At 44.8% G+C, this 25,782-nt stretch overlaps 2 protein-coding genes across 3 annotated transcripts; one reads left to right on the top strand and one right to left on the bottom strand.

The window, feature by feature from the left end:
- The first annotated feature begins 14,988 nt into the window (after positions 1–14,988).
- Positions 14,989–25,358, top strand: LOC1272193 (mitochondrial protein C2orf69 homolog). Of its 2 annotated transcripts, XM_061655194.1 has the most exons (7): positions 14,989–15,302; positions 16,084–16,136; positions 16,193–16,294; positions 21,612–21,981; positions 22,076–22,308; positions 22,442–22,580; positions 22,648–25,358. In XM_061655194.1, the coding sequence occupies exons 4-7, from the start codon at positions 21,682–21,684 to the stop codon at positions 23,752–23,754; spliced, it is 1,779 nt and encodes a 592-aa protein (XP_061511178.1). In that variant the 5' UTR covers positions 14,989–15,302; positions 16,084–16,136; positions 16,193–16,294; positions 21,612–21,681; the 3' UTR covers positions 23,755–25,358. The 2 variants fall into 2 exon arrangements, with proteins under 2 accessions (XP_061511178.1, XP_061511171.1); XM_061655187.1 differs by lacking the exon at positions 16,193–16,294 and having other exon boundaries at positions 14,990–15,302.
- LOC4576067 (TWiK family of potassium channels protein 18) lies at positions 17,698–19,734 on the bottom strand. Its single transcript, XM_001237357.4, has 2 exons — positions 18,092–19,734; positions 17,698–17,963 (listed from the first exon to the last, which is right to left on the bottom strand). The coding sequence occupies exon 1, from the start codon at positions 19,140–19,142 to the stop codon at positions 18,093–18,095; it is 1,050 nt and encodes a 349-aa protein (XP_001237358.3). The 5' UTR covers positions 19,143–19,734; the 3' UTR covers positions 17,698–17,963; position 18,092.
- Positions 25,359–25,782: the final 424 nt, after the last annotated feature.

The following is a 25,782-nucleotide window of genomic DNA, read 5'->3' as shown; positions in this document are numbered from 1 at the left end:
TTCTCTCACACACATTTAATATAATAAAGTAATTCTTACTATATATAACTACTTTATTAGTATTTTTTTCGCTCAAATCACATATTCTATTTCGCTCTCAATCTGGCTGTTTCTCTCTTGCCCTAAATCTCAGGTTGTTCCCTTGGCGCTCTTATTTCTCTATAACTCTCTCACACACACACTCTTTCTCAATCTTTTTCATACTATACGTGCATCTCTCTTCTTTTTCTTCTTGTTCAACTTCTGCTATTCGTACCTACTACTACTACACTACTACACTATTACTACTTCTACTACTACCACTTCTTCTTCTTCCTCGTATCTCTCTCGTCACTCTCTTTCTCTATCTCTCTATTTCCTTGCTTTATCTCACACACACGCGCGCGCACTTTGTTTTGAGAAAAAGAAAAAAAAAAATAAAGTAAAAAAACAACAATCGCTCTCTTGTTCTGTTACCAAGCCACTTCTTTGTGTGTGAGAGTGTCAGTCATCTCTTTCTATCTTTTCTCTCTCTCTCTTCTCTCTCTCTCTCTTCTCTCTTCTCTCTCTCTCTCTCTCTCCTGCTGCCCTATATCCTGATTACACTTCCAGAGCTGAAGACCTATCGCATTGCGCAGATATTCGAGAAGGTGAACTCCCTGGACGAGCGAAAGCGGTGCCTGCTGTGCGGGAAGGTTGTGTGCAACGTGCGCAATCATTACTACGTGCACTTTCCCGGCAAATACGCCTGCAGCCTGTGTACCGCGGTTTACACACGCAGCGATACGTTGCTCATGCACTGCCGCTCCAAACATCCTGAGTTGAATGTGTGAATGTTGTGGCATCGATTCACGGGCGAACGCTGAGGGCTCCCCCACTTCTCCCTAGACTCGCCACCATCGCGCTGGTTGTTTGTCAGAAACAGACCGTGCGTATCGGGGTTTTTTTTTTTATTATTGCCAATTGCATTGCCAGGATAAGCCTACATTTACCTCTTATGCTCCAACCCCCTTGAACCCCATGCCCGGCCCCCCCCCCCCCCCCCTGCCATCTATCTCCCTTGTTCTTCCGATTGTTGGTTCTGGTTGGGAATGCGATCTTCTGCTTCGTTCCGACGACTCTCCGGTGCCTGTGAGTGATTGAGTGATTGATGATCTAGGTGATGAAATAATTGTACATAAAAACAAACAAACAAGAGATTTGTCCATCAGCAGGCCAGCTAGACTGCAGCTGTATGCCTAGTATGTTATGATTAGAGGAAGATCTCTTTGGAGTTTGAAAATGTACTTACTGTGGGGTGTCGAGAGACTCATTTGCGAGTGAATCGACATTTCCTCACGATCTTGTAGAGTTAAATGCGCTTGCTTTTCCTGAAAGCCTTCGGGATCAAAAGCTGGCATGAGACAGACCATGCAACATACGCCATTATCTGTTCCGTTTAGCTTGTGTGTGTCATATTGGGTTTGAATTCTTCTCATTCTGTGTAGATAAGAGAGTGATGTTTAAGTCGTACTAAAAGCTCAAAGTTACTCTGTTTATTATCAAAATCTTGTTGCATCTGGTTTTAACTCTAAATGATGTACTCAATCTCTGTCTCTATTTCACTCTCTCCTCTATTTCTCTCTTTCTACTTCTCTCTCTCTCTCTCTCTCTCTCTTTCTCTCTGTCTTTCTCTCTCTCTCTCTCTGTTTCTCTTTTTCTCTATCTGTTTCCTCATAATATCCTTGTCACTTATGTCATATTTTTATTTTTAGGTTGTATGAGTGTTGTGTTTTATTACAATTCCTTTACATCAATTTCATTCTTTCTCTCTCCTCTCTCTCTCTCTCTCTCTCTCTCTCTCTCTTCTTCCTCTCTTTCTTCCTCTCTATCTCGCTATTTCGCTCTTTCGCGATTTTTATATATTTCTCTTTTTTAAATAACTCTATATTTCTATCTACTCCTTGCCTTTCGATGGTTCAAGTAAATGGTCTCCCTAAATACCATCTTTTTCGCTACTTCTTGGTTTTGTTTTTAACAAAAAATTTAACTTCCTATACCTTGCTTCCCGTTGTTTTTGGCTTGTTTGACAAAATAGCCTCTTATATCACCTTCTTATACAATTTCCTTTTCGCACTATGCTTCGGACAATCCTTTATTCGGTCAAATTAATTCATTGCTAACACTACTGTGCGTATGTAATGACATTTGAACTAACACACTCACCAAAGGCTGGTCCAATCCAGTTTCATTTATTTGCATACCTTCTGCTTTAATAAAGTTTAACTTATCTAGGTTCTCCTCACTTTCACGCCTGATACCGTACTTGATGATACTCCGTGCGTTTATTGGTCGTGTTTTATTGTTTAGTCCTAATTACTTTTTTTTTGTTAAATCCTGCACGGTTTCATACATCTAGTATAATTTCATCGCATTTTCATTTTAAATATTGTTTTATAATCTTACTATCACTTGCTAACCCTGTCCAATTATCGTGTCCCAGCTTTATTTTAAGTATAGTGTAAGTTTGGCATTATTCTCGTGATTGTTGACATCATACCCCATTATTACGCAAACTTTCTTACACAGCAAGAAACTCATCTTTCCCTTCGTAGTTACAAATTTGGTATATTATTCAATTTGTGCAAGATTTTGTTTTAACATGCACGGAATGCACTCTGCGTAAGAAGCAATTGCTAACAGTATAGTAGTATAACTTAAACAGTGTCAAGAAAGAAAAAGATGAATAAAGCAAAACGAGCGAAAAAAAGGAGAGAGAAATAAGAGAGGGGTGAGGGGATAGATTACGAGGAGGTAGAGATGGAAATGACAACATGGTTGGGTGATGATATCTTTCCATATCTTCTATCCTTAGCTCAGCATCGTGTTATCCGTTTTGCAGGTTCAGTTTGCTTAGCTTTTGACTTAGTCAACGACGCTAAACTTGTGTTTTGTTTTCTAGCGAGATATGAACTCCAATGCCTTCCGTTCACTTTCTCAACTGCACTATACTGCAGTGCCCCCTCGGTGTGTGTCGCTAGACACTTTCTCCTAGTAAGCTTTCTGCAAACGCGGCTCAGTTTTATCCCTTCATATTTGGTCTCTCGCTCTCTTCTTCGCTATTTCCATCTTTTTCTCTCTCACACAAAACTGTACTACTGTAGTAATACTATCTGCCAGTCAATCAGCCATGATTCACTCTGCCTTGTCACTTCATCGAAGTATGATTTGTTTATCCAAATTTTGTTTAAATACAAATTATTAAATGAAAAGATTATTTATGATCGACGTTTTTTTTTGAAAGAGAAATATTTGACGAAAGCAACAGCAGCAAAATAAAACAAAACAATCAACATTTACAAATACAAATGTGGTTAGTGTGTTTAGTTTACATCTTCATGAAGAGAGAGTACTTTCTCCCTGTCAAATTAGAAAAAGATTTCAAAAAAGTTATAAAAGAATCAGCGTAGAAAAGATGAAAAAACAAAAACAATACAACAATAAAACAAAGCAGAGTGAATGCACGCGAGATTGCTTATATCCTGATAATTACGTGCTGTGTTGTATACCATTTCATCTTTGTTAGTGTTTTGTTGTTAACTACTTTCATTTTCTGTTTTAGTGTTTCGTTATGTCCTCTTACGGTTTCTGCAACATTCTCCGATGTGTTTTACTTTTTTCTCTGTAATCTTTTCAAACATTTAATAAATTCAATCCGCCCTCTATCCACCCAGCCCACTGCCCAATACCTAGACCTTATCGCATCCTATGTAATTCTCTTTCTATCTCTTTCTCTCTTCTCTTCTCTTCTCTTCTCTTCTCTTCTCTTCTCTTCTCTTCTCTTCTCTTCTCTTCTCTTTTTTGTTTTGCTCTCTTTCTCTCTATCTCTCTCTCTCTATCTCTCTCTCACTCTTTCTCTCTATTGTTATCTTTCATTCTCTCTATCTCTTTCTCTCTCTCTCTCTCTCTCTCTCTTTCTCTCACTCTATCTCTCTTTCTCTCTATTTATCTTTTTTTCTTTTTTGCTCTCTCTCTTTCACTCTTTTCCACTCTTTTCCACTCTTTTCCACTCTTTTCTATTTTTTTGAATCTCTGAAATCCCTTCTAAATGTTTACTAAAACAACAAAAAATCCTGCTAACAACACTCCTCCAACTTCAACTACCTCACCCGTCTCAAATTCCCCTTCTACTTACCCCCCCCCCCCCCCCCATCCACTCCCCCCTCTCCTCTCCTCCTCATAATGGGACGGTATGAAATGGTCTCTCCGACCCGGTTGATCACGTTGCGCTGTTTTGCCCATCGGTGTGTTCTCTGTTCCTTTCTCTTGTCGGTTGCAGGGCCGGGGGGAGGTGGAGGTGGCAGTCGGTACGAGCATCACTTGTCACGGCACGCCAGCAGTATCCTACCATCCAGTCTTGTCTCGTCGCCCGACGGTACCGATCTGCCGCACCACACGCATTATCAGCTGCACCATCAGATGTCCTACCATAACATGTTCACGCCGTCGCGGGAGCCGGGCACGGCCTGGCGCTGCCGCTCGTGCGGCAAGGAGGTCACCAACAGATGGCACCACTTCCATTCGCATACGCCCCAGCGCTCCCTCTGCCCGTACTGTCCGGCGTCCTACAGTCGAATCGATACCCTGCGGTCGCACCTCCGGATCAAGCATGCCGATCGGCTCAACGCGCCCAAGTTTAGCAACCCCCCGAACTGCAAGCTGCCGATGTAAGCAGGTTGGGGTTGGGAGCGCGCTGCTGCCTGCCTCCAGCGCGCGTGTGTGTGTGTGTGTCTGTGGACCATTCCCCCTCCCGTGGCGGCGAGCAGACGCGTACCTCATCCACCACCACACTACAGAGATTACCCATCTTGAGTTACCCGATCGTCAGTGTTGTCAAATATGTTTTTTTTTTTTCTGTTTTCGTTCGTTTCTCGGTGCTTATTTTTATACTTTTTGTTTTGTTTTCTAAATTGTTTTTCGCTTTGTGGCTTTAAGTGCCGTTACTACTACTGCCAGCGAGAGAAAGAGATAGAGAGAGAGAGAAAGCGAAGGAGGAAACAGCCCCTGCTCCCCCGGCGGAGCGTAAATTTTGTAGCTCATTGCATTACGGGGCGGAGCTAACTCCGCACTGTCACACTCATTGCGTAGCTCTTTCAAACTCCTGAGGTGAGGTCTTCAACGGAAGGTTTCTACTTAGCTTACCAAGCAGACAAATTTGAGTGCTTTCATCGGGTGTGTAAATGTGAGGTACACGCAGCGAGGCAAGGGTGTGAGTGGATGGATAGTGGTGTTGCGGTGTGTATCTGTGCGAGAGAGTTGCTTTGTAACGCTACCACCAACAAACAGTAGTTTCGTTTTAGGTTGTTGATTGTTACTTGTTTTGTGCCTTTTTGTAATACTTTGTATTGTTTTTCTTATTCTTTTTTTCACTTTTCATGATTCTTTCACTTTCATTGATCTCTCTTCCTTCTCTATACTTCCCTTTTCTGCTCTATATCGCAACTTTTTAGTGATCATTTGAACAGTATAGTCTTTTCCCCCATAAATGGCGCATATGTACGTATAGTTATATTATTTTTTCGATTTCATGAACATCACTCTCTATTCTACCTTTGTCTATCACTCTCCACTTCCTTCTTCTACTGTGTTTTGTAAATTGTTAAGCGTTGTTTTACAACGCAACAAGTAACCTGTAAGCAACAAGTTAAAGCTCAAATACTCACAGAGACGCACCATCACTCACGTATTACGCTCTCATTCTTCCATTTGTTGCATTTAAATTACTTTTGCACCACTTTTGCCCCGTCTTTTCGCAAAATGTACCAAGAAAACGGTTTGAATTTCGAGAATTTAGATGCTTCGTAATCTCTAAAGCACTATTCTACCACAGAACTGGGAGCGGGACAACCGTCCAAGCTTGTGAAACGAAGAAACAGTGAATTAAAGGTTCGAATTATTAGTGAAAACGATTGGAATATGTTTCGTGCTTCCCTGTCAGTTCTTTAGTAGTGTTGGGTTTCCAGTTCTTGTGCCTTAATTTTCTATGACGACCTCTAAACGATTGCGATAACTCCCTCTCTCTTCTTGATGGTGAAGATTGAATAAATTGGGAAATTAAATTACACTAACGGAGCGTGGCATTGGATTGCATTTTGTACAGCACTTATCAGTATAAGGAACGTCAGTATTGGTCACTATACTGTAAACCCCAGGTCATTGGCTTAAATTATCTTTTCTTCCCAAGTTCGTTGAAATATCAATCCTAACCTGGCAATGCTGGTAACAGTTGGTAACCGGGTGTAGTTGAACAGTCCATCGCTTAGCGGTGGTTCGATGGTAATTTGTTATGTATGTCCTGTACAAGTAATTTCATTCTATTGGGCGATTGATATCGATTGAAGAGAAAGAGGCAATTTTATTGTTTTTTTTTTTTGAATAAAGAAGCAGATGATAGATAAAGAGTGACAAGGAGAAAGAGAAGAAAAATATTGCCCAGAGCTATCTTTATCATCCCTACTGTACCAACGCTAGTCTCCAACACCTAACAAGAAGAATTTGGTGATGACACACGGTGACGTAATTATTGTGCAGAGAATGTCAAGCAATCGATATGTCATGCAACTGTGTTAGCCTTGCTTACTTGGGTTGTTATGTTTTTGGCAATTTGGCAATACCAAAAAAAAACAACCTCATTTTTTGCGGTGTGCTTCTTCCACACGTGCCATATCGGGAGGTATGTTGAATATATATATGTATAAAAAAGACTCAAATCACACCGGGGGAGATGAAACATTTCACCAGAAGAGTTCCTTTGACATGCCTGGCTTCCGGATGATATAGTACACGGGAAGAGAGCAGATAGTGGGAACTCTTGGGTTCCCACAGTAACAAATCAAAAGCTTAAAAAAATCAACAGTGTTGCATACAAATTTCTCATTCACACAACCGGGCGTTGTGCGCGTGTACTATGTCTTAAGGCGTTAGCAGCTTTGTTTTTTGTTAGTACATTTAAGTAGACCCATTATGTTTTCTTTCAACGTCTTTTCTACCTTGTCCTCTATCTCTGTCTCTATCTCTGTCTCTATCTCAAAACGTTACGTTCAAACACACACACACACATAATTGCGCACGGATATGGTGTTAAACTAGCGTGTAAGGATTTTTAAGCGAAGAATCTCATTCAGCAGTGGGGTATGTACATGTATGTATGTGTGTTGATGGGTGACGTATGTTTTTTGTTTGTTTATCACCCTTTTCCAGTATTTGCTCAATGGTGTTCTAATGTCAGCATTAGATGGCAATGATAATGATTTACAATGTTGCGTGTATAGATTTTTTTTTATCCAAGGATTCGCTACGAAAACGTGTCATTGTTTGCTGTTGGTTGAAGTTTTTAACTCGAGACTGTACACTTAAATTAGTCCTTGGATGTTGTCGTCAGCTTCTTGACGTCAGCTCTATCGCGTTACGCATTTACGGGCTTGTTCCCCATTTAGCTTATTTTGAATAATTGGCTGTCTACTGCTTTGCTCGAGCAAATCATAAATAAGCGACATTGGTTTGATCAATTTAGGCAATAAGTCCTAAAAGGTGGATTTTACCTTATTTGTTATCAAATTTTATAAACAATCAGTTGGTGTAGGTGTTTGTATTGAATCAAACCATGAATATGTTTAGGTTCAATTTGTTTCTTCTGCTTCTTATTATTGGCATAATGACCTACGCGGTCATTTCTATACAGACTTTTGACACTTATTATTGAGTACCACGCAGCCGGATAAGTCACTTCTCCTGAGGGACAAGGTCCAAATGAGGCTTGAAACCACGACCCCACGACGGGCATGTTGATAAGTCTTGCGTTTTGACGACTGTACCACGGGACCCCTCCCCCCTCCTTCCCCATACATACATGCATACATACATTCATACATAAATACATATCCAAACGGTATATAAAAAGGAAAGTTTTAGCGCTTGTTTGCTTGGAATTGTCCTAAGTACTACATGCACGTCGACAGTTTGGTTTGAAAATCGACCCTTTCGACAGTTTGCTTTTCTGTTTTCTTTTTCTTGAACTTGACATCGTTTGCGGCGGTGTTTTTTTTTGTTGCTATAATTAAGGCAATGGCAGGTAATTGAATTGAGCCATTCGAAAATTCTTCTAGAACACAACACTGTGTCATTTACTCACGAACCTAATCATTTCGATACGACGTGCAAATATAAACGGACCCGTCTGTTATCATCAGGGTAAAATTCCACGCAAATAGTACGCGATAACTTATGGTGTCCCGAAAAATAATAAATTATCAGAGACCTCCGAGAGAGTTCTATAAGGCCTGGATCCCATTCATCCTTCCTCTAATCCTTCAACCATTTTGTAGCTATGTAGGATCTGGCTCAATCGTGTACATTTGTGTGAATCTTTAAAGAAGTGGAAACAGTTTAAATGAAGTAAAAGCAAGCTGGACAACTCAATTCGTTGATGCCAACTGTATGAAATTTCAAATTTGAATAGAGCTGAAAACAAATATAAAGAATGAAACAAATAAACCAACTATGTTAGAGAAGAAAATAGAGAGGGAGGAGATAGTGAAATAGAAACAAAATGAAAGAGAGGTAAAGAGAAGTAAGGGAATAAATAGAGAAAACATGAAAAGAAAGAATAGTAATAGAGAGAAAGGGAGAAAATAGTAAAGAAAACCTCGCGCAACGAATGTTAAAAGGGAACAAAAGATAAACAAAAAAAAAACGTAAGACAAAACATATAAGTCTGAACAATGAATATAGTGTGTATAAAAAAGATAACTAAGACGTGTAAGAAGATAAGCGGGAGAAGCACAGTGCGTGTTTGTATATATGTTTTGATTTCTGCCATACACTCCAAGCGAACGTTGATTGGTTTGCTAGCGTTGATATACAGCATCTCTCATCGATTGAATCTTGCTATAAGCCAGTTTGAACGCAACGGTGACAGGAACTGGAAACACAAACTAGTTCACATTTCGTTCAATCAATTTCTCTACCCTATTTCCGATTGTTCAACCATTTTTCTCCTGCTCTACCTAGAGTATGCTGTAACAGTGTATTCTAACAAGGCAAATTTGCTGATAAAAACATAAATGGCAAATAATATCGGCGAACGATCAGCGTTACGCTGTCGAGTACTAGTTACCAAGCAGAGAGATAAAAAGAGAGAAAGAGAGAGAGAAAGAGAGAGAGAGAAAGAGATAGAGAAAGAGAGAGAGAGAAAAAGAGAGAAAGAGAGAGAGAAAGAGAGAGAGAAAGAGAGAGAGAAAGAGAGAGAAAGAGAGAGAGAAAGAGAGAGAGAAAGAGAGAGAGAAAGAGAGAGAGAAAGAGAGAGAGAAAGAGAGAGAGAAAGAGAGAGAGAAAGAGAGAGAGAGATAGAGAAAGAGAGAGAGATAGAGAAAGAGAGAGAGAAAGAGAGAGAAAGAGAGAGAGAGAGAGAGAGAGAGAGAGAGAGAGTGAGAGAGAGAGAGAGAGAGAGAGAGAGAGAGAGAGAGAGATAGAGAGAACGAGGGGGAACGAGAGAGAGAGAGAACGAGAGGGAACGAGAGAGAGAGAGAACGAGAGAGTGAGAGAGAACGAGAGAGAGAGAGAACGAGAGAGAGAGAGAGAACGAGAGAGAGAGAGAACGAGAGAGAGAGAACGAGAGAGAGAGAATGAGAGAGAGAGAGAGAACGAGAGAGAGAGAGAGAACGAGAGAGAGAGAAAAAGAAAGAGTTTTGCATTTGATTTCAATTTAAACAATAGTGTAAAACATAGTGTTCTACTGCAGTAAAGGGGGGATACACTTTTAGCTCAAGAAATTACGAGCTACGTACGCCCCCCCCCCCTCCCCTCCAGGAGAAGATTTTTTTTTTGTTAAAAAGGGAACCTTTCATCCTTTTTCATTATACAGGGAGAGAGGCATACAAAGTAAAACCAGAATTTTAAATAAATTGCAAGTAATCGTTTTCTTACGCCAAAAGTAAAAGCAAAGCTCTAAAACACATTTTGGGAAAATAAAAAAGTAGTAAAACAAAAAAGTAAAAATAAAGATTGACTGCAGGTGTACATAGAAAAAAACAAAAACAAAACGGCTATGCATATATGCGAAAACATGCGTGGAAAAACACGAACGTAGAAAAGAAAGGAAAACTTCACATAAGAAAACTCAACACGTTTAATCATCTTTCTAGAAGGATTATTCAAGTATCGTACGAAATGCCATTCCCAAAACTATATATATATATACAGTTAATGACATATGAGAAAAAAAAAACACCGTAACAATATATTATCTATGAATATACGAAAATAAAGCAAATTACAAAAGTAAAGAAAAACAACAACCAACATTAACAACAAACTGCATGGTAAAATTGCACCCTCCTTCCCTCTCTCCCCAGACCTAGTTTTTTATCTCATCATCTTTTTTGCATGAGTCAGAATGAAAATTTGAATGATCAGAATGATGAATTTTTAAAAAAAGTAAACTTTAACTGAAATATGATATCGCAAGCAGATTTGAGCGTATTTAACATAATCAAATATATATATATATACAATCAGACGACGAGGAAGAAACTAAAAGGGAAGAACAATACAGCGTAAGCGGAAAATCAAACCAGGTAGTGTAAAAAAAGGTTAGCATGAACAGCATCAGCTCCTTCCCAGTACACTTACAAACACACGCACACACACACACACAAAGCACTCCCAACAAAGTAGACACGCACACCAGATCACACGAGACGGATACATTCATATACGTACCAGGAGCGGATATAAACCACGTAAGAGGGCTAGTAGTCGTTTAAAGGAAGAGAAAAACAAAATGGCATAACAATTGCATTAAGACGTTTTATTACGATATAAGTGAGCAAAAGTAAGTTTGAGAAAGTAATGATTTAAGCGAATCCTGTAGTGATTTAAACCCATGACATAGAATTTTTACAAAAAGAAAAGAAAAAAACAGAAACCAACGGAACAGAGGAGGCCATGTTAGAAGGGTGAGGCGAGGAGAAAGGGAAGGTGTTAAAAAACAAAAAACAAACAAACACAACACGCCCTTACGCTAGCAGCACATAAAGTGCGCGACGATGTGTGGAGCTTTGTTGGGGTCGATAGATTTTTTTTTGTCGAAGTGTGTGTAACAGAACAGACAGGAATCGAAGTCAAAATCTATCGCGCTTGGGCAGTGGACGACGATACGGAGTACTGTCGCGTCTGGGAGCTACGGTTTGTGTGATTGCAGTGAAAACACACACACACACACACACACACACACACACACACACAGAAAATCTTTCAATTTAAACAAAGCAAAAAGAAAAATAAAACAACAAAATCAAGATAGTCTAACAATGATACAATGCTTAAAATACTCTTATATAGGCAACTACTGGGTTCCTTAGATAATCAATTATCTTTTTTCTGGCTGTTTTCACGTTTGATGAAAGCAAAGGATAGTTCTATATATTTCATAGCATTGAGCAAGATTTTGAAAATCAGAGGAAGGAAAAAAAAAATACCGTAAGAAGGCGGTAGTGTGTGCGTCGGTTTAAATTATGAACAAAAAACGCACATTCGTTGTAAGCGGCAACACACATACACACACATACACATGTGGCAAAGCGTATGACCATATGACATCGAGGCCATCCTTGTTTTTCCCCAGTCAAGCGAGGGGAAAAATAAAAAGTTGTAAAATAAAAAATTTACTGAAAAATTCTCAAATTGATGATGTTCTCTTATGGCAAACAGCGTGCTGCGATGAATTTACAACACAACACAACGGCGGCAGCTACATCGACAGCAGAACCGCAAACATGAAAAATGTAACATGCATGTAGTATTATATTTTAAAATTACCGACAATTTATAAACTAAAAAAACCCATCACGACAATTTTGTCAATAGAAGCAAATGATCTCCGAGCGCCGAGATAGGGGCGGTGTGTAGTACACGAATCGAAATACAGGGCTGGATTGAGCCCTGGCTTTACTACGTCAGGGTGTTTGGGATGGCTTTACTGATCGACGACGTCAGTTTTGGTAAGTATTTATTTTATGCTTCACGATTAACCCAATGAGGCAATTTTCCCGTTTCAAAACAATCTATTTATCAAACACAAAGAAAATGATTGAGAAAATGTTTGGTGCGTGTTTATGTTTTTGGGGCGCTTTTAATAAAGCAAAATGAAAGAAACAAAAATGCGGAAGATTTCGTGTTACTATCTGTACTCAGCAGAAGAAAGAAAATAGGGAAGAGACACAGGTAAATATATGCGCCCTTTTCGCCATTTTTCCTGAATCATAATGCTAGATCTAGGTGCAACTAAAAGTTAATCATATAGTATTGATTTTGGTTTTGTTAGTAAAAAAAAATTTACATTACAGCTAATATTATTCAGAAAGAACGGCTTCGACCGTATTGCTTAATGTTAGGGTATAATCATACAATTCAAATGGTTGCGAGACATTTCCTTCTAATCCGGGTGTACTCGGACAGTGCAGATATTATCCAATCCTAGTCCTTCTTGAATGGCCTAATTTTTCGAATAGCAGGGGTCGAAATCGTGCAATTCGTCGTCGTCCAATCCAGTTTGTTTTGTGAAGTCCATTCGTGGCAGGGGTCGTGATCGTGTTGTACGTTGTCATCCGGCGTACTTGTCCGGGTCATCATATGGATAGTCTTGGAGTTTCCGAAATATCCATTGCAGGTTCGATCCAATCCGCTTTGAATGGTCCAGTAAGCGTAGCAGGGGTCTTTATTAGGTTTAGCTTCCAGCGCTTTCAAGTGACGGTATGCACCTAGCATGTTTTTAGAGACCCTTTTTTGCGAAGGACCTTGTCCTTGCCCTTGGCGAGGATCTATATGCCAGGATCGAGGGTTAAAATCTTTGCAAGGACCTCATCCATGCAAAGATCTTCTGTCTCAAGCCGTGTCTGATCCTCCAGCCATACACATCACGCACATTCATTCATTCATTCACACGTACAGTCATTCATCACAAGCAAACTAGCGATTTACAACATGTAGCACAAGGACAAATATTCCAGGTAATAATCTTGTATTAAATGATATGTTGTGTAGTAATAATTTATCATCACTAAAATAGAAAGCTTTCAGTTGAGCTTCGTTCAAAAATGTAGCAGCGAGCCCTGCCCCGATGTGCATTCGAGTAGATTTTGCATTCCCAATCTCCCAACTGCTCGAATGAAAGAAAACACGAAAGCTTTGCTGACTCAGGCAAAAGCATTTCTCCCTACCCGCCATGCAATTGACAGCGATTTGCGAGGGCGCGCGAGGGCTCGCACGCCATACAAGTTCACCGCCCCAGAGCCCTCACATTAAAGAGCTTGCGAGCCTTGGTAGTTTTTTCACCCCTAGTTTTAGCAGTTATAATTATAGCACCCCGACGGCAGGTATAACAATGCGATTTGTAGCATACTAAACACCTGAATTTTGAAATTTTATTTTGCAAAAATCCACTAAACTGGATATGGTTATCTTTTCGACGAATAACACGGCAAAAAATATAAGTTATGAATAAAAAATAATATTGTTGCAAATACCATAACGCCAGGACTCCACAGAGCATAACACGGAGCGCAACATAACAACTGACAGCTGCTAAACGCTTCATAAAACGCTTTATTGCCGGTACCATGTTTTGAATATCCTTAGTAGGCCGCTCATTTTTCGTTGAAAAGCTACCAACCTACTGCGATGACCGATAGTTAATGAAACGCTTAACCTCCTTTCCCAAGCGTTTTCTCAAGCGTTTGGCAGCTGTCAGTTGTTATGTTGCGCTCCGTGTTATGCTCTGTGGAGTCCTGGCGTAAGATTTCAAGCAGATGATAGAACTCGCAACCCTCGCAATGTTTGACGGGTAGCGCTCAATTTGTTCGAAAGTATACGAAAGCAGAATAATGGCAACGCAGGGCAAATAATTAACTTTGTACGTGTAATTTGAAATGGGTTGACAACGAGTGTCATACGCATGGGCGTTCAATATGGAGGTTGTGCAGCTAGTTGGTCGATACAATAAATAAAGACATAAATAAAAGTATACATTTCATTGTACGATCGCCTCTGCTCGTGTTATTTTTAGTACTTGTTACTTTGTCTTGAATTTCACACTTAACAACTGTCAGATATCTGCAGCAACCCATCGATGGGAATAGATTTTCATATAATCCAGTACTTAGCGCAACCGCAAATGAAGAATAATGTCATGATATCTAAATTTTGGGATATTCAATGGACAAAAAGATGAAACTATTCAATGTAGCTCTTTATAACGATTTGATTAAACTCAAACTCGGCTCTCGAATGATGCGTTTGATTTGAAGTGGATTTTTAATTCCCATCCCCCGATCCCCCCATAGCAGGATAGTCAGTCCTACGTATGGCGGCACGGTCTATTTGGGGCTTGAACTCATGCCGGGCAAGTTGTTCAGTCGTACGAGTTGACGACTGTACCATGAGAGGCCTTACAATATTAAAAGCCAACAATTGTTAAATTAGGGTCGACAGGCAATGCATTTTAGTAAAAATACATTAACCCTATTTAGTTAAAAACAATATACGCCGATCAGTTTAAACGTTTGCTGCTGGCAAGTAAATGATTTCAGTGGAACAGAGGAAATTGAGACCGTGCTGGAGACACGATGCTAATTTATGTTTCACTGCATGAAAAAGCTATATGAAACAAAACATTACAAAAAGACAAATAAATAATACGACTAATTTCGCTTATAAAAAAATAACCAAAAATTATTTCCCACGTATATTAATTTCATATTTAATGATTATATAAAGCATCGCCAAAAAGTCGTCACAATAAAAAAAACTACTTTATTCTGTTTAACGTTCTAACGAGCAGTTGAAATTATTTGAAATGTCTCGGCACGTTCGCTTCGACCAGACATACGCACACGCACGGGATGAAGTACGCAATCAGGCACCGTAAACGACTTCATGCGAGCGGCTCTGCGCTGCCCGGCGGCAATATGGCGTCTGTGGCGGCGGCTTGTTGACCCTTTCTTTGGCAACACTGGCAGCCGTTCCCCCTGGTGGCTGTGTGTATACACACAACAAGCGGATCAACATTCTGCAACACAATAGACGAACGAGCGGTGAAAACACTCACACATCCACACACACAACATACGCACACTCGCTCTGGGACACAACAGTGAAATATTGTTTGTGTGTGCAACCGGGTGCTGTATAGTGTGCGTGTGTGCGAATCTTTCTTCCCGTTGTTTCGACCGAGCCCGTTGTGGATGGACGCCAAGTGAGGCCGGGAGGGTGGCAAGCCCGTGCCAGTGGTAAGCGGGGAAAGAACGCGTTCTTTGCGAAAGGCCCCGAGCGCGTCTCGAGTTTTTCCGCTGCCTGTGGGTGCGTGATTCCGACCGTTGTGGGTGTGTGTGTGTGTGCGCGCGCGTGTGTGTGAGATTGTTTAGGCGTCCCAGGCCCAGGAGCTGCGAGAGGCCGGGTCGGGTGCTATTGTTTACGCCCGGAGATCGGGCTGCAGGTGACAAAGTGAAGGAAAAACAGTTTTCCACCATCGCCAACCTGCTGAGCGAGCGGCGTGTGTTGGTAGGCCCTGCTACTAGTGCGCGCTATTCGCGAGTGGTGGATACGGTTAGTGGTGTGTGTTTGTGTATGTGTGTATGATGTACGTCCATTTTGCACGCCGCAAAGCAAACAAAACAATCAAACAGTCGCCGCAAGGACGCCGTTCCAGCCCCGTGAAGCGAGGTTAGGAAGCCGCTCGGCTCTCGCTCCCACCTCCTCCCCCGCACACCCACAGCATCCTTGCGCTCCGTCGTTGGTGTGGCGGTGGTGGTGGCGTTGACGAGGTGGAGAAGCGTCGCGAAAATACCGAACCAATTACCACAAACTCGCATCGAAATCAACTGTGAACAATCATCCTACAGCCCACCCAACCACCCACACACACACACGCACGTACGCAATCGCAACCCCCGCCAAGCGGGCTCCTATCAACTGTGCACAGCGGGTAAAAGGGAGGGCGATACAAGCAGAAGCAGAAAAGGGAATCAAAGGAACAAATCATTGAAAGGAACATTTCCTCCTACATCACAGCGACATCCCGCGGCGGCGAGCACACACCCGCCCCTTTCAACCGGCAATCAATGGTAAGTGGACGGTGAAAAGTGCGCCAATGTTTAACGATGTTTATGTTCCTTTTTAGCCACCGCTGGCGGCGTGTGTTTTTAGCAGCAGCAGCAGCAGCAGCAGCATCACCAGCATCAGTAACATTTACGCACAAACATACCCACACAAACACTCGCAGGTAACGCACAAGGAACGCACGCGCATACGGCAAACCAACACATACACATGTAGGTGCGATGAGCTGTTCTGCTGTCTCCTCTGCCACCTCCGGGATCGGATTGTCTTTGCATGCGCAATCACCCCGTTCACGCAAAACTCACCAAACCACCCTCCCGGTGTACCAAACAAAGGTCCCAAGTGGAGTGTGGGTGGATGTGTCTGTGTGTGTGTGTGTTTCCTGAACTGCATAGGGAAAATAGGGAGTTGGAACGGGAGTGTTCCTTGGCGCTTGAATGCTCCCAGCTGCATCGAGCGCACACGCGCGCGTAAACACGTACATCTATATGTGCATGCACACGCACTTGCTAAATGCAACCCCCTTTTCTGGAGGAGGGGAGAGTGCACACAGGGTGCAGCCAGGCTGTAATCTAACAAAACAACGTGAATTTCCACCATGGCTGAGGGTACATTCAAATGGCTTGTAAACGGCACCGACGGACACACGGGCGGGTGACACAGTTACAGCGTCTTGCTCATCCTAATTGCAGCAAACGAAAGCCATTCTTTATCGTTTAAACGATGGGCGGAAACGGTGTGCAGACAAGTTAGAATCAAACGTCAACAAACCATTTTACCCGTAGCACAACGGTCACTTTCCAGCGTGGAATTTTTCACCCCAGCGCAGCTAATTTCACAGCCTCGGCTATGTTTATGTGAGGGCGTAGTGTTCAATTACAGCTCATTTCGGAAGTATTTTCATATTCTGCGACTAATATAGCGCCCAACATGCGTATGAGTTTTTAAGTTTTTAAAAGTGTTGGAGTTGTGATAATGCTTTCCACACAAGAAAACACGCTCCAACACGACAATTGAAGTATTTTGTTTTAAATGCTTTTTTCTCTGACGTTGTTAAATGGTCCTTTTGATGCTGAATCTCCACGCAAACCCACAAACCCAAGTCAAACCCGATACTTTGACTGATAAGCTGAGCTTAAGTCGGCGCAAGCAGAATCATGACTTTTTCCTGGCTGTGAACAGTGCTGCCGAATGCCATTGTTTCATTCACCAACACTCATGACTGAAACGAAGCTCAAATCAGCTCACGTACATGTAATCACTATCGTGATAATCATCGACAGAAAATGTCGCGACAAAGTGACTGACCAAGGGTTGGGTACACAAAATGGCACCAAGTATTGATCACACCAATCGTTTTGAGTATCACCTCTGATTATCACAATTGAGTACGTGACGCTGACATGGATTTGGTTTTAGTTCAGTTTTTTTTATGACACTGGCAGTGACATGTTGCAGCACTGCCCATGTAACCCCCAAAGCACCGACCCACTGCACGATGGACGAGATTGAATGATGAGAACGGTTGGTTGTGCGTGCATGTTCTTGAACCTAAAAAAAAATCGATTGATTGAAGTATTCATTTTATTATTTGTTACATTTTTCGATCGTGAACCACTGAGACGACCACTCCGCTCATCTTCACGTTCACTGGTATGGTACAATGGTTTGCTTCGATGGCATTTTGTGTTGATAATTCTGATAATGCTGTTACACTACTAATACATGAGCGTTTACGGCTAGGCGAAGGCTAGATACCGGCGTCTCACCTTCTTGTTCCTTTTCTTCTTCTTCTACTTCTCCCCCAAAAAAACCGGGCATGGAATTGGTCGCTGGAAACGAAACGAACAAGCGGAAAAACGGTTGTTTAGTGCACAGGGGTTAGGTTAGGTTAACACGGCTGTAAATTCCATTAAATTACACCGAAAAAGCACACACACACATACACACACACACACACCTTAGTCATAGTACTGCGAGTCCTTGGTGCCGCAGCACTTGGCAAACTTGGAGCTGAGATCCTCGAGGCAGAGGCGCGTGTCCTCCTTGATCTCCTGCATCTTGATGCGCACCTCCTCCCGCATCAGGATGTAGCACATCGCGACCAGGCCCATGCCGAGCAGCATGTAGACGAAGTTGATCACCAGCTTGGTCGGTTTGCCGCTCTGCGAGTCGAGTATGTTCGCGCCCGGCACCAGGTCGCCGATGCCGATCTTGCACAGGCTGGTCACGCAGAAGTAGGCCGAGTCGAGGTACGTCCACTTCTCCCACTCGGCGAACATGATCGTGCCGGTCGCGATGTAGATCGTGATCACCCACAGGCAGGCGGTCGTCGGCACGATGATGCGCTTGCGGGGCGCCAGCCCGCCCGGGCCCTCCTCCAGCGCGAGCCCGCCGTCCTCGTCGCTCCGGTGGCTGCACTCGTGGAACCAGGTGTACAGCCACTTGAACGTGGACGCCAGCACCTTGCCCATGTTCATGAAGTACAGTATGTAGAGCGGGATGCCGAACGTCGCGTAGATGACGGTCGCACCCTTGCCCCACGCCGTCCGCGGCACCATGTTGCCGTACCCGATCATCGTAAAGACGGCCAGGCAGAACATCAGGGCGGCCGGAAAGTTCCACACCTCCTCCGGCGAGCGGCCATCGTAGCCGCGCCGGATCGCCTCCGCAAAGTCGTCCTGATAGCGCTTCAGCACCAGGTCGGCCTCGTAGTGCCAGATCGAGCTGTTGAACAGGTTGAGCTGCTCGGTCACGTCCCACAGCTCGGCCGCACAGTTCCGCCGGAGCGTGACGACGTGCTCGATCAGCGGGTTCGGCTCCTGCGTCTCGATCGACATGAAGCTGGCCGCGCCGACCAGCGCGTACGCGACGATCAGCCCGCCCACCCCGACCTGGGTGCACATGAACGCGACGAACTTGCGGCAGCAGTCCTTTACCTTCTCCCGCGGATCGCTGATCGTGGTCGAGGACGAGCCGCGGCTCCGCACGGACGAGCGCTGCCGGATCATGGTGGGGCAGTGCTGCTGCTGGACACAACGCTGAGCTGAAGAAAACCCGTCAACGCACACCGACACGACCACATACACCCAAAGCAAAGGCGTGCGGAACCAGAGGGATTCCGTATATATATATTTTTTTTTTGTTGGCTCTCTTTCTCACGCGCAGGGCACACGGCACAGCGGGCGTCGCCTTGTTCGAGATGGCGATAATGGCGTTCTTTTAAGGGAAGATTGTTAGCACAATGGCGCCTTATTCTTCTTCCTCTGCTCCCTCGAAACTGGACCCGTCACAGGAGAGCTGTCTGTTGTGAAAGAGTGTACACACACACACACACACACGCGCGCACACACTTAGACCGCCGACCGCCCCGTTGCTGCGGTGTGTACGGTACGCCGAGCGCTCTCCTTCTGTTTTTAATGCTGAGTAAATTTAGACGGCAAAACAAGAACTAATTTTAAACTTCGATCGGTCTCACGCGCACACCCCAAACCCAAACCCCCGCTTGCATCCCCCCCCCCCTATCCGCTCCCTATTCCGCTCCGTTCCTACTGCACCTCATCAACGCGCATCTTTTATTCCGTCCATTTGCTTGACCATGGTGTGCGTATGTGTGTGTGTACATGTGTGTGTGTGTGCATCGCTGACTCCGTTGATCCGCGATGAGTGTTCGGCGAGTCGGCTATTTAATGGGTTTCGATGGGTTTCGTTCGCGTCGGGGAAATATGTACATATCGCGCCGCTTTTCTTTTTTGGAACGGATGCATGTTTACCATTTTTTTTCCTCCTCCATCCCATCAATTCACACACCCCACGTGTCGCTTCTCTCCCTCTTCATCCGCCCCTGCTATCACACAGTCACGTGTGAATGGGGCGGGCGGATGGGTTTACCAACACGACAACCGGCACAGCGATCCCGAAGAGCGCGCGCGGGGCCGACGTAATTAATGATTTGTTTAAAATTTGCCCTCGAAAACACCTTCCCTTTAGATTCAGTGATTCCCAAAGGTGATCCCAGGTGGGGGGAGGCGCTGGACAATTTTCAGTCGGCGATGTGCATGAAACGGTCCACAGAAGGGTGCGACTGGTGACCGATGTCTGATCGATACAGCGTCTGACAGGGCGTATTGCTAGTTTGCCACGCCTTAACAATGCTGAATTGATAACTCGATTGCAATATTTGTGTCACAAATACGATCGTCTAATGTCTACATTCATTTTCACCTCAAATATTGTCGCTTTTGGGTAAATCGGTATGAAGATGAAGGCTATAGTCCTGTAAATTGATACAATACGTTGGTTTTATCCAATTGTCATGGTGCTTTCTTACTTTCTTGTGTCCGTTCGGCCGCTAGAATGGCCCAGATCGCCACTGGAAAATCTGTTGGAGAATACATCTCCATGGGGTCAACAGATTCTCTTTTTTTATCAAAGTATTTCTGCTTTTTGTTGCAAATGTTTTGCTTTTATGCTACGCTTTGGCTACTTCGATTCCACAGAAATTGGAAACCGTAAGTAAGTAATAAGATGAGGTAATGTTGAAAATCATCATAAATAGACCGAGCGATATCATAGCGGGTGTTAATCCTAATTGGTGAAAGGTTGTTACTGTCATCACATCATTATTCTTAGCAAGTAAAGCTGTTGGTTGTACGGTTGTAACATTCCAACATGGAAAAACATGAATGAGAGACGATGTTTATTTCGAGGTATAAGATATAAGAAAAGGAGAACCAGATCCTCCCTAGCCTTCCAGTTCAATTCAATTCTGCTGAATCAGAACTTCAAAAAACTTCCAAAATCCAACAATATGTTTGAACATCAAAATTAATGCTTGAAGATGGCCAATGCTAATAGAATCAGTGTTGTGTTGAAGATTTGCGAATCTTTAGAGATTCATGAATCGTTCAAGAATCGATTCGAGATTCGAATCACTCATCATCTATATCAATCAGATTCATATGGACGAATCTCTACGAAAGACCCATGAAACCCATACCTAGAACTCCTGATACCCGATGATTGGGCACTATTAGCAATAACCTCACAAAAATGTGGGCGCTGGATGGAAAAAGTGTGGGAACCGCTGGCCTTTAGATTATTATTTATTTCCCAACGATGTTTTACCATCACCTCATCCCCCATACACAAAAAAAAAGAGTGGGCGCAATACGGTTGTGTAAAGCACGGGCAAAAGGGTTTTTTTTGGTTCTTTGGGCATGGAGACCTCTTTGGGAAAGAGTTTTTTTTTTGCTCGTTGAATATTGCGTTTCTGTTTTCTGCATTTCTAACGCGTCTACTTGCATATACTTGCAATTTTTGTTGAATGAAGCGAAAGTGAACTGTGTATTTCGCTTAATATTTGCATAAGATGATTTCATTCTTCATTATACAAATATTTCTTTACAAAAAAACCAATTGAACAAAAATGTACTACTATGCAAATTCTCTAGTTCTTTTCCTTTTATTTTTTACCACAGCCGATAAATTGATGAGCCTGCCCCGAAATCCCCTACCCCTTCCCCGGAGCACGGCGATCGATTCAGCGCAATGAGTAACGTACGATGCAACGAACCGCCACCGACGGCGACCACTTCCCTCGCCGCCAAGGACACGGAGGCTGATACCGGGCCATCGATTGCGCCGGTACCACAGCCGCAGCAGCAGCAGGCGCCGCAGCAGGCGCCGACCGTGCAGTCGAGCAATAGTAAGGGTACGCCCTGCCGCATCAACAGCGTGAAGGGCTACCAGAACCGTACCAACAGTATTATCTACTGTCCGCCATTGTTGCGCGGCAACTCGCCGAAGGAGAAGTGCAGTGCGATCGTCTACTTCGGTGGCGATGTGCAGGTAACCAGGGGTTATGGGGTTTGCCCGCGTACAGTGTTTTTTTTTTAATGTTGAATCTTGGAGTTAACATGTTTGTTGTTCCCACCCGCTCCAGGACATCCCGGAAAAGATGGAATCCAATCGGGACAACAAAAACTACATCAAATGGAACCTGGAGAACACGGCGCTGCTGCTGCGAGAATCGTTCCCCCAGTCGCACATCGTGGTCGTGCGCCCGATGCGGATGGAGTACAGCACGTTCAGCTGCTTCGACAACTTCGTGCGGGGTAACAATGCGGGCATACCGGACCACACGCCCATGCACTACTCGCTGCAGCATCTGGAGGAGTAAGGCCTGGCTTTTTCTTTTGTTTTTTTTTTTCATTTCAATTTTGTGTGTGTGTGTGTGTGTGTGTGTGTGTGTGTGATACGTTCACTAATTGCCTCTCTGCTTTCCATCGTCTCCGTGTCGGTTTTCCAGGCTGCTTATAAATCTTACGAAAAAGCTCACGAAACCTATCCTGGATCAGGAATTCCTACACAAGCTGCTGAGCGCTTCCAGCACCAAGGGGTACGGGGGCGACGTGCCGTGCAAACAGAACAATGCCGACATTTTGCAAGTATGTAGCCAGTGTGGTGTGTTTCGGCATGTAAAAAAGCATTGTGTGCTTCCCTTCTTCCACGCAGAGCAATATCTACGATGGCGGGGCCGCCGGGGCCGAGGATCCGGCCGAACCGGACGACCTGGCCGAGCTGCTCTGGTGGCGCGAAAATCTCAACCTCGACAAGGCGAGCCTGAAGCTGATCGGGTTCAGCAAGGGCTGCGTGGTGCTGAACCAGTTCATCTACGAGTTTCACTACTACAAAACGCTCACGCCGGACGACAGCACGATGATGCGGCTGGTGTCGCGCATCAGCGACATGTACTGGCTGGACGGGGGGCACGGCGGCGGCAAGAACACCTGGATCACGTCCCGCAGCCTGCTCGAGACGCTCTGCCGGCTGTGCATCAACGTGCACGTGCACGTCACCCCATATCAGATCCAGGACGACCACCGGCCGTGGATACGGAAGGAGGAGAAAGCGTTCACCGATCTGCTGAAGCGGCTCGGGGCCGCCTTCGACCGCCACCTCTACCCGAGCGAGGCGAACTCGACCAACCTGTACACGCACTTCGACGTGCTGAACCGATTTCGGCAGCACCAGATCAGCCTGTTCTCGCAGCAGCTGCACCAGACGGTGATGCAGCAGCAGCAGCAGCAGCAGGGCACGCTCGTCCAGCACGCCGCCGGCGGCGGTAGCTACGGGCGGGTGGTGGTGGCGGCTGCGGCGGCTGCGGCGGCGGCGGCGGCGGCGGCTGCTCCCGGGCAGGGCAGTGAGGAGTCGGCGGACGGTGGCGATGGTGGCGGCGGCGGCGGCGGCGGTGGCACTGGCTCGCCCGGCCCGGAAGAGTACGGCACGGTGGGTGAGGACGAGGACGAGGAGGAAGAGGAAGAGGAAGAAGAGCCGATGGATGGCACCGGGGGTGGAGGAGGAGGAGGAGGTGGGCGAGGAGGTGGAGCCATCGGGAAGGTGGTGGATGAGGAGGAGGAGGACGAGGACGCGTCCTCGCTGGCACTGGAGGACGGTGTCGGGGAGGAGGGACCGGGCGGCGGCGAGGGCGAGGAGGAGGAGGAGGACGACGATGCACCCATGCCGGCGCACCACGTCACCGCGATGGAGACGGGGGCGGACGACGACCAGGGTGATAGCAGCGGGGGCAGCAGCAGCGGCGGCAGCCTGCACGACAACTGACAATCGGCACGCGATTGCATCAACTTCATTTCCGTATTCATTTAGAAAATAAAAGGCGCGGAGCGCGAGAGAGAACGAATTTAAGTTGTTCGTTTCGCGGCGGTGCCGGCGGCCGCGGCAGCTCACCTACACACAATGGGGTACTCCTCCCACCCCCCCCCCCCCCCCCCCCCCCCGCTCCCTACTCGCGCGCGCGTAGCATACATTTACGCACACATCGTACGACTTTGCCATGTTAGATTTTACGCGTCCCCTCCCTCCCGGTGCATTCCCCGTTGGTTTCATGCACAGTGCAGCAGCCACGGCCCATCGCGGCGTACTCATAGCGACCCGAGCGGACCGGGTGGAGGCATCCCGAATTGTATCTGTAATATTATGTTGTACTGATTGTACATTTAAGTAGATTTTAGTGTGCCCTTGCTGGCGGTAACGACGCACTTCAGGACCATTTTTTGTGTGCTGCGGCAGTCGAATGCCTACCGCAGCTGGGGGTAAGGGGGGCTCATATTTTGGCCGCTAAGTTGAGGGCTGAGAAGCTGATAGAAAGCTAGGGCGCGCTTGTGGGTCGTGCAAAAGCGTGATCAAAAAATGGTCGCCGGCTGCTGTTCAGTTCAGAGGAAGAGGACACACCCCTTTCATACCTTCAGCCGCTCAGGCATGGCTTGGCACCAGTTAGCACCTTCCCTCTATCTCTCTCTCTCTCTCTCTCTCTCTCTCTATCTTTCTCTCTCTCTTGGTAGCGCAAACCACCCGTTTCGATAGGCGCAGTGCAATTTATGACAAACCAGCGCAAATCATCAGCGGGCTTTGCTTGCTCCGCGATGCTTTCCACGCCGACTAATAGTGCGGAGAAAAATTGCCCCCGTTTTTCCGATGCGTACATGTGCGTGTGAGTACATGATGTTTTTTCCCAAATCGGTACGTGTGCTGGAACTGTTCCGCGGGGGGTGATTTTTAAGGAAAAGTGGACCTACAAACACCTTTCGAACGACAATTCCTCGCGTACTTTCAAACGATCGTTTGAATTACATCACAATCCTCTACCACCCTGGTCGTGAGATACCCTAAGTGCACCGGTATGTGTGTGTGAGTGTGTGTGTTTGTGCATAAGATAGGAATGTGTCTGTCTATGCGTGGCTGTATACGTTTGAATGAGAGAGAGAGAGAAAGAGAAGGAGAAGAAGAGAGAGATAGTATGTGAGAGAGAGAGAGAGAGAGAGAGAAAGAGAGAGAAGAAAAAAAAATGGGGTGGGTTGGGGAAAATTATTTTCATCCTTTTTCACAAATCCTTGCATTCGTTGCTCAATTCAATTGTAAATTTGTCTGGTACTGTAAGCTCTCTCCCTCTCTCTCTCTCTCTATCTCTCTCTCTCTCTCTTCACTTTTAACAAACACAACAAAAACCGTAACATCAACACAACACAAAAAAGGAAAAAACCACATCGTTCATCGCAAATCATCCCCCATTCTCCCGACCGAATCCCCCTCTCGCCCTTTTTTAGAACGTACACACCCAGCAGTGGGTGAAAAGAAAAAGGTATCATTTATAATTTTAAAATTCCTTCCTTATAATAATTAAATATATTTTAATTACAATTCTCGAACCGCCTGGCAGCGAATTTTTTGTGAGTCTTCTATGCATGTGTTGGTTTCATTTGTCTTCTTCATTGCGTCGGTGAAAATGCGCACCTGATTTTTTAAGACGGAGTAAGGATTTGTTTTCAATTAAGAAGGACCTTTTTTTTAGAGAGTGGCTGTGTATACCCTGCTCTTCCAGGCCAAGCAGCGCCGATGTGAAGAGTCAGATGAACAGCTGATGGAGCAGCTTTCCCCGTCGTGGGACATCCGCTAATGCTACAGGAGATTGAAGGAGTCACGGAGCGTGTTTGCTCCTAAAACCGCAATGTGCCGGGACGCTCAAGGAAATCTCCTGACAGACGAGCGGAAGGTGATCGAAGCGTGGAAGTGCCACTTCGAAGACCACCACATCAGCAGCACAGCAGTAACAGCAGCATCCGAACTCTTCAA

Source organism: Anopheles gambiae, chromosome X (assembly GCF_943734735.2).
Source record: "Anopheles gambiae chromosome X, idAnoGambNW_F1_1, whole genome shotgun sequence".
Lineage (NCBI taxonomy): Eukaryota > Metazoa > Arthropoda > Insecta > Diptera > Culicidae > Anopheles > Anopheles gambiae.
This window is presented reverse-complemented; position numbering and strand designations above follow the sequence as displayed.